The sequence below is a fragment of the Erythrolamprus reginae genome, chromosome 10 (assembly GCF_031021105.1).
Source record: "Erythrolamprus reginae isolate rEryReg1 chromosome 10, rEryReg1.hap1, whole genome shotgun sequence".
Classification (NCBI taxonomy): Eukaryota; Metazoa; Chordata; class Lepidosauria; order Squamata; family Dipsadidae; genus Erythrolamprus; species Erythrolamprus reginae.
In genome coordinates, this window is record NC_091959.1 from 42908204 (window position 1) to 42918808 (window position 10605).

Genomic DNA, 10605 nt, shown 5'->3' on the forward strand with positions numbered 1-10605 from the left:
TTTCTACAACACTCTGTGGCCTGCACTGGCTGCCGATCGGTTTCCGGTCACAATTCAAAGTGTTGGTAATGACCTTTAAAGCCCTTCATGGCATTGGACCAGAATACCTCCGGAACCGCCTTCTACCGCACGAATCGCAGCGGCCAATAAGGTCCCACAGAGTTGGCCTTCTCTGGGTCCCGTCGACCAAACAATGTCGTTTGGCGGGCCCCAGGGGAAGAGCCTTCTCTGTGGCGGCCCCGGCCCTCTGGAATCAACTCCCCCCAGAGATTAGAACGGCCCCCACCCTCCTTGTCTTTTGCAAGTTACTCAAGACCCACCTATATCGCCAGGCATGGGGGAATTAAGACATCTCCCCCAGGCTTTCTTATATTTTATGTTTGGTATGTGTGTGTTGTATGGTTTTTAAATTGTTGGGGTTTTTTAATGTAATTTTATTATTAGATTCGATCCATTGTTATACTGTTTTTATTGTTGTTATGAGCCGCCCTGAGTCTTCGGAGAGGGGCGGCATACAAATCTAATAAATTGGATTGAATTGAATTGAATATGGAGCACAGTGCTCAATGGTAGCAATTGTGAGAGGGATCTTGAAGTCCTAGTGGACAAGTATTTAAATATCAGCCAGCTCTGTGCAGCAGCTGCCAAAAAAGCCAACACAGTCCTAGGCTGCATCAAGAGAGGGATAGAATATAACAAGCAGGAAGAAGGAGATTATGATCCTAACCGGTCACTGGGATTCATGCGGCAGAAGGCGGTCTCGTAGATACTCTGGTCCGGTGCCAAAGTACACCTGTTTTAGAGTCTTTTCAAGCAAGATTGATTGAAATGCAAGATATGATGTTACAAAGGTTTCAGCAAATTTGGCTGCAGGTAATCCCGGACAAACCATTTCATTTTCCCCACCGCTTCCTTCTTTCTCTGTAGGGAGCTTGCTTTTTCACCTTGTGGGTCACCAAGACGTGGTGAGGGATTTGAGCTTTGCACCTGGCAACCCTTGTTCCATTCTCGTCTCTGCATCCCGGGACAAAACGCTTCGAGTCTGGGACCTCGATCAAAATGGTAAGGGTGATTACAGATCAATAGAGATTAATCACTGGCGAACAAGCAATTCCGTTGTCTTAAATCTGTGACTTGTTTTCAACCAACCTTTGGGCTCTGATTCCAAAAATAACCACAGTTTTTGTCTATCGCGTCCACTCTTTAAGCTACAGGATACCCTCAGAAGTCATACAAGTTGTGCATATAGGGGAAAGTAAAAACTTACCAAATATATTGTTTACAAAGAATCATTTTATTCATACAGAGGCTATAATAGTTACTGCAAGTTAAATTGTATTCATACAAATAGTTTTGTTTTTTTTAATCAAAGGGTAATTATGTCAACAATCTCAAACTCAACCCAGACAAGACAGAATGGCTGTGGGTTTTGCCTCCCAAGGACAATTCCATCTGTCCGTCCATTACCCTGGGGGTGGAATTATTGACCCCCTCAGAGAGGGTCCGCAACTTGGGCGTCCTCCTCGATCCACAGCTAACATTGGAACACCATCTTTCGGCTGTAGCGAGGGGGGCGTTTGCCCAGGTTCGCCTGGTGCACCAGTTGCGGCCCTACCTGGATCGGGAGTCATTGCTCATAGTCACTCATGCCCTCATCACCTCGAGGCTCGACTACTGCAACGCTCTCTACATGGGGCTACCTTTGAAGAGTGTTCAGAAACTTCAGATCGTGCAGAATGCGGCCCTCCCAGTACGATTTTCCTGTGTATTTTACCCTGAAACATAGAAGGCCCTGCTAGTTAGACATTCTTAGGAGAGGGAGCTGGGACTTTCTATCAGGGTCTCTAATCTCCCTCACCCCCTTTTCTGTTTTTTTTCCTAGGGAAGCAATTGAAAGTGCTTTCTGGACATCTGCAGTGGGTTTACGGCTGCTCCGTTTCTCCCGACGGTCAGATGCTCTGCTCTGTGGCGGGAGAGAAATCGGTGAGTTTAAGCCTGCACAAAAAGTTGTCGACACTGAGAAAGGAGAGGTGGGATGGATCAGCGATAATAATAATAATAATAATAATAATAATAATAATAATAATAAAAGTAATAATTAGATTTGTATGCCGCCCCTCTCCAAGGTCTCGGGGCGGCTCACAACAATAATAAAATACAATATTAGTAAAAACTAAAGTTAAAACCCCTTAATATTAAAAAATAATCAATACTACACAATCATGCCATTCTCAGCAAAGGGGGGGGGAATCAGTCCCCCCATGCCTGGCGACATAAGTTATTTTATTTTATTATTTTATTTTATTGATTTTATTATTTTATTTTTTTATTTTATTTTATTTATTTATATTTTTTTATATTTTATTTTATTGATTTTATTTTATTTTATTTTATTTTTTTATTTTATTTTTTTAAATTTTATTTTGTATTTTATTTTTTATTTTTTTATTTTATTTTATTTTTTTATTTTATCATTATTTTATTTTATTTTTTTATTTTATCATTATTTTATTATTTTGTTTTATTTTATTTTATTTTATTAATTAGATTTGCATGCCGCCCCTCTCCGTAGACTCGGGGCGGCTAACAACAGTAAAAAGACAATATGAACAAATCTAATATTAAAAGTAATGTAAAAAAACCCAATTTAAGAAACCAAGAAACTGTAATTAGATTGGTAAATATTAGATTTGTCACTATGTACAGTTTTTGCCATTGTTGTGAGCCGCCCCGAGTCGGCGCAGAGGGGCAGCATATAAATCCAATAAATCAACTCAAATCAAATCAATCAATCATACATACGGACATACCATGCATAAATTTTATTTAAAAAATTTATTTTATTTATTTTATTTTATTTTATTGATGGATTTGGATTTGGATGCCACCCCTCTCCAAAGACTCGGGGCAGCTCACAGTATGTACAAAAAGCAAAGAACAATGATATCAATCCGATTCATAATGCATTAAAACAGTCATTAAAATTCTATTTAAAAAAAAAACAAAACTATCAATACCAATCATTCAACAATCACACTGAAAACATTCATTGGTCAGGAGGGGAGATTTAAAAGCCCCAAGCCTGGCGGCAAATGTGAGTTTTGAAACTCTTTCGGAAGGCGAGGAGGGTGGGGAGCTGCAAATCTCCGGGGGGAGCTGATTCCAAAGGGCCGGGGCCCCCACAGAGAAGGCTCTTCCCCTAGGCTCTGCCAGCCGACATTGTTTGGTCGACAGGCCCCAAAGGAGACCAACTTATTTTATTTATTTATTTATTTTATTTTATTTGTTTTATTTATTTTATGTATTTTATGTCATTTCTCACCCTACCAGGCTCTGCTCTGGAGCATGAAGTCCTACTGCCTGCTGCGGAAACTACAAGGTCACCAAGGCTGCGTCGCGTCTTGTGCCTTTTCTCCAGATTCTGCTCTTCTGGCCACGGCTTCCTACGACACCTGCGTGATCCTCTGGGACCCCTGTACCGGGGAGAAGCTAAGAACCCTTTGGTAAGGAAGGTGGACGGCTGGACGATGCCGGGAATGGGCTGCCAAAATTTTTACTGCCGCACTGTAGGTGTGGCTTATTTTTCTGGGTGTGGCTTAATGGTCATGTGACTGGGTAGGAGTGGCTTGCCGGCTATGTGACCAGGTGGGAGTGGCTTGAACGATCATCATCATCATGGCACCGGACCAGATTATCTCCGGGACCGCCTTCTGCTGCACGAATCCCAGCGACCGGTTAGAGTGGGTCTTCTCCGGGTCCCGTCAACTAAACAATGCCGCTTGGCGGGACCCAGGGGAAGAGCCTTCTCTGTGGCGGCCCCGGCCCTCTGGAACCAACTCCCCCCAGAGATTAGAATTGCCCCCACCCTCCTTGCCTTTCGTAAGCTACTTAAAACCCACCTCTGCCGTCAGGCATGGGGGAACTGAGATACTCTTTCCCCCTAGGCCTCTACAATTTTATGCATGGTATGTCTGTATGTATGTTTGGTTTTTATATTAATGGGTTTTTAATCATTTTTACTATTGGATTATTTTGTATACTGTTTTATTATTGTTGTTAGCCGCCCCGAGTCTCCGGAGAGGGGCGGCATAAAAATCCAATCAATCAATCAATCAATCAATCAATCAATCAAGTGAACTGTTAAGTCCTCAACTTACAACCTCACCAGTGTCGCTCGCTGGAGTGACAATTTGCTTCGCGTTTCCCGCGCTCTCCTTCCTGGGTCGCCCCCCCCCCCCGCCTCAAACTGGGTAGCTAGGCGATCAGGTGCTGCCAGAAACATAAATGCTTCTGCTTGCACCTCAGGCGGGAGGTGGCCGCGTGAGGCTGGAGGGGAGCCGGGCAGGAGAGAGGGAAGCTCGTCCGAGGCCAGGAAGGAGGAAAGAGGAAAAAAGCAAGGAGCGCAGACGCAGCAGCAGCAGCAGCAGCAGCAGGGGGAAAAAGAAGAGCCAAGACGACGAGACCAGTAATCCAGGAAGTGACAGCCGCCAATCAGCTGGAGCTGCACATAGCATCTTCATTTCTGCCGGTGGAACTGCCTTCCACCCCATCCTCCCTGCGGCCCACCCCTGGACGATGCCTAACCTTGAGAGGTGGGCTAGACCAGAAGCATGCCCAGAATGAATGAATTCTACTTTCGTGCTCAAGATTCCATTTGCCGAATTCTGGCAAGTGCGAAAGAACAGGGAGCCCTCAACCTACGACCACAATGGAGCCCAAAATTCACGCCGTTAAGTGGAGAAAACGGTTCAGGGAGTTTTGCCCCATATTACGCCTTTTCTTGCTGTGTTTGTTAAGCGAGTCACTGAAGTTGTTACATTAGTAACCCAGTTAAAACAAGTTGTGACATGCCTTGGGGATTGAAAGATATTTCAATCTTTTATTTTTTCTTGTTTTCTTGTTTTTGTTTTCAATAAATTTAATAGAAATATTTTTTTAAAAGAAATATATAACAACAACAACAACAGAGTCGGAAGGGACCTTAGAGGTCTACTAGTCCAACCCCATGCTTAGGCAGGAAACCATCCAACATCTGTTTAACAACTTCCAGTGTTGGGGCATTCACAACTTCTGGAGGCAAGCTGTTCCACTGATTAATTGTTCTAACTGTTGGGAAATTTCTCCTTAGTTCTAGGTGCAATAGGGTTGATATTCCTGGAGGTGTCTGCAATATGGCAAATGATTTAGCTTTACTAGATAAGTGGTCAAAGCAATGGAAACTGCAGTTTAATGTTTCCAAATGTAAAAAACGCACTTGGGGAAAAGGAATCCTCAATCTGAGTATTGTATTGGCAGTTCTGTGTTAGCAAAAACTTCAGAAGAGAAGGATTTAGGGGTAGCGATTTCTGACAGTCTCAAAATGGGTGAGCTGTCAGGAAATTTCTCCTTAGTTCTAAATTGCTTCTCTCCTTGATTAGTTTCCACCCATTGCTTCTTGTTCTGTCCTCAGGTGCTTTCGAGAATAGTTTGACTCCCTCTTCTTTGGGGCAACCCCTTTTCCAACTGTTTTTCCTCCTTCCCAGGCACGTTCCCTTGAAACCGGCGGTGGACCACGGTGGGAACTTCCACACCAGCTCCTTGAGGTCGGTGTGCTTCTCTCCTGAAGGCCTCTACCTTGCCACAGTGGCAGACGACAGGTAAAGAGGTGCCAAAGTAGAACGGAAGTGTTTACGTTGCTACGGATCCTGTTCCAGATATTGTGTCTACAGCAGGGTGTGTGTGTCAAACTCAATTTCATTGAGGGACACGTCAGGGCTGTGGTTGGCTTCGGGGGACCGGGTGGGTGTGGCCGACCTGGTGGGTGTGGCCAGCTTAATGTCACTCACTAGGCATGGTTGACTGGGTGGGCGTGGTCAGCTTAATGTCACGCACTGGGCGTGGCTGAGTGGGTGGGTGTGGCCAGCTTGATATCACTCATTGGCCATGGCCGACTGGGTGGGCGTCGCCAGCTTGATGTCACTCACTGGGCATGGCCAGCTTTATGTCACTCGCTAGGCATGGTCTGCGGAGAGGGGCAGCATACAAATCCAATAAATAATAATAATAATAATGGGCGTGGTCAGCTTAATCTCACTCACTGGGCGTGGCTGATTGGGTGAGCGTGGCTGGCTTAATACCACTCTCCAAACTTCTTGAATGTTTCCTGAGTTGGCCAACAGTTGGATCAGGGTCAGCTGATGTTCTCCAGATGGTTTGGCGTCCTATGGGGTCACACTGGCTAGGAGGGATGGGACCCGAGGTCCAAAACATATGGATGCTTAAGAAGATTGGTTTTATTTAATTAGGTTCTTAGGTCCATTTTGGAATGCAAGAACGTTCTTTTATCTCTTCTAGGCTCCTCCGGATCTGGGCGTTAGAGCTAGAGAACCCTGTTGCCTTCGCTCCTGTCAAGAACGGTCTGTGCTGCACTTATTTTCCACATGGTGGGATCATCGCAACGGGGTAGGTTTGTGGCCAGAACTGTATGGAGTATTTCAAAGATGGTGGGGAGGAGACATTAAGAATCTGGTGTATGGAGTGTGCAAAGAGGTTGATGAACCATTTACCTGCCCATAGATCCTTTAACCAACTGGGTCTTGTTCTTGGGGTCAATCTTGGGATGTAGACCTAGCCTGCATGATGCTGGGAAGAGGCACAAAGAGACTCCAGGAAGGAGGCAAGAGAAAACATTTCTGCAACACGTCAACGTTGGATGTTGACCACAACTCAGAAGGAACTTGATTTGTGTTTGTCTGCTTGGGTCATTGTTGACTTCCTTGTGACAGCCTGGAGTAATCCTTGTGCTTTTTTTTGGGTACATCTTTATCTATTTATCTATAGAATATAGGACATAAAATAGCCAGAGTTGGAAGGGACCAGGCACATCCATAAAGTGTGCAATATTGTTGATATTCATGGAGGCGTCTGCAATATGGCAAATGATTTAGCTTTACTAGATAAGTGGTCAAAGCAATGGAAACTGCAGTTTAATGTTTCCAAATGTAAAATAACACACTTGGGGAAAAGGAATCTTCAATCTGAGTATTGTATTGGCAGTTCTGTGCTAGCAAAAACTCCAGAAGAGAAGGATTTAGGGGGAGTGATTTCTCAAAATGGGTCAACAGTGCGGTCAGACAAATGGTTATCCAACATCATCTTTAAAACTTCCAGTGTTGGATCATTCACAACTTCTGGAGGCAAGCTGTTCCATGGATTGTTCTAACTGTCAGGAAATTTCTCCTTAGTTCTAAGTTGCTTCTCTCCTTGTTTAGTTTCCACCCATTGCTGCTTGTTCTACCCTCGGGTGCTTTGGAGAATAGTTTGACTCCCTCTTCTTTGTGGCAGCCCCTCAGATATTGGAACACTGCTATCATGTCTCCCCTGGTCCTTCTTTCCATCAAACTAGACCTATCTAGTCCCAGCAACAGTTCTATGCTTTAGCCTCCAGTCCCCTGACCATCTTTGTTGTTCTTCTCTGCACTCTTTTCTATCTAGAGCAGGGGTCCCCAAACCTTTTACACAGGGGCGCCAGTTCACTGTCCCTCGGACTGTTGGAGGGCCGGACTATTTAAAAAAAACTATCAACAAATCCCTATGCACACTGCACATACCTTATTTTAAAGTAAAAAACAAAATGGGAGTGTACTATTTAGAGGGGGGGAAGAAGTGTGAAATTCATATATGTTTATGTTTTGTTTTTAATTTTCTTTTGTTAGCATCTGATTGTAGGTTTTCTTGGCTTATAGAAAAATGTATAAAGAAAGAAGGAAGCACTTTGGCATAATGGTTAATAAGTTCTGGAGACCTCACCTCACCTACAAAAATATATTGACAAAATTGAACAGGTCCAAAGACGGGCTACAAGAATGGTGGAAGGTCTTAAGCATAAAACGTATCAGGAAAGACTTCATGAACTCAATCTGTAGAGTCTGGAGGACAGAAGGAAAAGGGGGGACAGGATCGAAACATTTAAATATGTTAAAGAGTTAAATAAGGTCCAGGAGGGAAGTATTTTTAATAGGAAAGTGAACACTAGAACAAGGGGACACAATCTGAAGTTAGTTGGGGGAATGATCAAAGGCAACATGAGAAAATATTATTTTACTGAAAGAGTAGTAGATCCTTGGAACAAACTTCCAGCAGACGTGGTTGGTAAGTCCACAGTAACTGAATTTAAACATGCCTGGGATAAACATATATCCATCCTAAGATAAAATACAGGAAATAGTATAAGGGCAGACTAGATGGACCATGAGGTCTTTTTCTGCCGTCAGTCTTCTATGTTTCTATGTTTCTAAGTTAGAATTATAATTGGTGTACTTTTTGAAGGAACATTAAGGAGGGAATTTAATTAAAAGAAAATGAATGTAACTGGATGACAAAATTAGAAAAAAAAACTTTTGCAACTTTTTTGATGACTGATATTAGTTACTAACAAAATACCGCATTTTATTCGTAGAAAATTAGATGGAACACTGTGTTGTGTCACTCACCCGTGGGCCGGATAAATAGCCTCATCGGGCCGTATTTTGGGGACCGCTGATCTAGAGTCTCAGCATCTTTTTTAATGAATGGACTCACGTTTTGCCTCTTTCAGGACCCGGGATGGCCACGCCCAATTCTGGACAGCTCCTCAAGCGTTGTCTTCTCTCAAGCACTTGTGTCGGAAAGTTCTCAGGGGCTGTTTCACTAGCTACCAAGTCCAGGCGCTGAGCATCCCCAAAAAGATGAAGGAATTCCTTACTTACAGGACATTATGACGTCGGCTCCAAAGAGGTGCTGCTGTGGTCCGTCCATTTCTCAAACGGCCTCGTGTTTTATGCACACAACACAAAACTCCTTGGGATGCCAAGCAAGGAAGCCATCTCAATTCTTAGCTGAGAAAATGACAGAGGAGGCTGTTGGCTGATTCTCCTTTTCTGAACTAGCCACGTGGAAGGAATCTTAAAAGAGTTTTTGGCATACTAAAATTTGCCAGTTATCCTCCCAGGCTTAGAGTTACAGTGGTACCTCTAACTTACAAACTTAATTCGTTCCGTGACCAGGTTCTTAAGTGGAAAAGTTTGTAAGAAGAAGCAATTTTTCCCATAGGAATCAATGGAAAAGCAAATAATGTGTGCGATTGGGGAAACCACAGGGAGGGTGGAGGCCGTTTCCTCCCAGGAGATTCCTAGAGAGGCCCCATGGAGGCTTCTCCCCACCTTTTCTGGCTCTGTTTCCTCTCAGATCCTTAGAGAGGCCCCATGGAGGCTTCTCCCCACCTTTTCTGGCCATTTCCTCCTAGATCCCTAGAGGCCCCATGCAGGCTTCTCCCCACCTTTTCTGGCCCTGTTTCCTCCCAGGAGATTCCCAAAAAGGCCCCGCGGAGGCTTCTCCCCATCTTTTCTGGCCATTTCCTCCCAGGAAATTCCCAGACAGGCCCCACGGAGGCTTCTCCCCACCTTTTCTGGCCCTGTTTCTTCCCAGATTCCCAGAAAGGCCCCACGGAGGCTTCTCCCCGCCTTTTCTGGCCGTTTCCTCCCAGGAAATTCCCAGACAGGCCCCATGGAGGCTTCTCCCCACCTTTTCTGGCCCCGTTTCCTCCCAGGAGATTCCAAGAGAGGCCCCACAGAGGCTTCTCCCTGCCTTTTCCAGTTACAGTTTCGGAGGCTTGGATTTGTACGTGGAAAATGGTTCTTGAGAAGAGGCAAAATAAATCTTGAACACCCGGTTCTTATCTAGAAAAGTTTGCAAGTAGAGGCGTTCTTAGATAGAGGTACCACTGTATTGGGATGCGGGTTTGATACCCACAGCTGCCTCTCGGGCATTAAAAAAACCCAAAACCAACAGCTCAGGACACAGAAGGAAACAATGATAGTGTGTCATTATTTAGTCAGCCAATGGCAACTTTTTGGGTCATTCCAGAGTGCTTTTGGTTCCTGTTTGTCCACTGTCTAGGAAAAATTAGGTTCAGGTCATCTCCAGGAATGCAAACGTGGAATTTGAAATCTTTCCTGCAACAACAGACCACTGAATGAAGCTTTTGAGCTTTTACGGGGAAATGAAAATCAAAGCTCTGATTTTTTATTATTTTTTTTTATTTTTTATCCTGACTTGAATGGGGAAACACTTTGTCAATCAAATAAGTCAGAGGTGCATATCAAGATTATTGATCTCAGAGCAGTTTGGGGTTTACCTCCTCTACCCTCCGAAGATCAGAGAGCAAAAACAGCCAATGATTGAACGGAAACACAAAACCAAACAGAAGCGTGGTGATATTTCGTAGGACTTAGGAATTCCCCAGATGTGGGGAATCGTGAAAATTGCACCATGAAAAGAGTTTTGATAAGTGCCTCGCTTGTTAAATTGGGAGGCAGGAAGCGAAGAATTTTTAGGGCGGATGGAAATCAAGAGAGTTTGTTCTGCCCAGCTGGTGTAAATTATCCTGGACAGAGCCTGATGGGAGATCTGAATTATCTCCCAGGTGGTGGGCGAAAGGACCGCGTCTTGCTTATTATAAGGAAATTCCTAAATCTAAACACAGTGGTACCTCTACTTACGGACTTAATTCGTTCCATGACCAGGTTCTTAAGTAGAAAATTTTGTAAGAAGCAGCAATTTTTCCCATAGGAATCAATGTAAAAGCAA

General features: G+C 44.0%; 1 protein-coding gene across 5 annotated transcripts in view; it reads left to right on the top strand.

Moving 5' to 3' along the window:
- WSB2 (WD repeat and SOCS box containing 2) overlaps positions 1 to 10605 on the top strand; it is a 30073-nt gene that overhangs the window by 5669 nt on the left and 13799 nt on the right. For 2 of the 5 annotated variants that reach the window (XM_070762874.1, XM_070762875.1), the window contains exons 4-8: positions 928 to 1062; positions 1883 to 1983; positions 3331 to 3503; positions 5523 to 5636; positions 6334 to 6441. In XM_070762874.1, the coding sequence (XP_070618975.1) occupies positions 928 to 1062; positions 1883 to 1983; positions 3331 to 3503; positions 5523 to 5636; positions 6334 to 6441 (631 nt within the window). Of the gene's footprint in view, positions 1 to 927; positions 1063 to 1882; positions 1984 to 3330; positions 3504 to 5522; positions 5637 to 6333; positions 6442 to 6604; positions 8389 to 8575; positions 9008 to 10605 lie in introns of those variants that run through there. The other 3 variants (XM_070762873.1, XM_070762876.1, XM_070762872.1) reach the window with 3 other exon arrangements.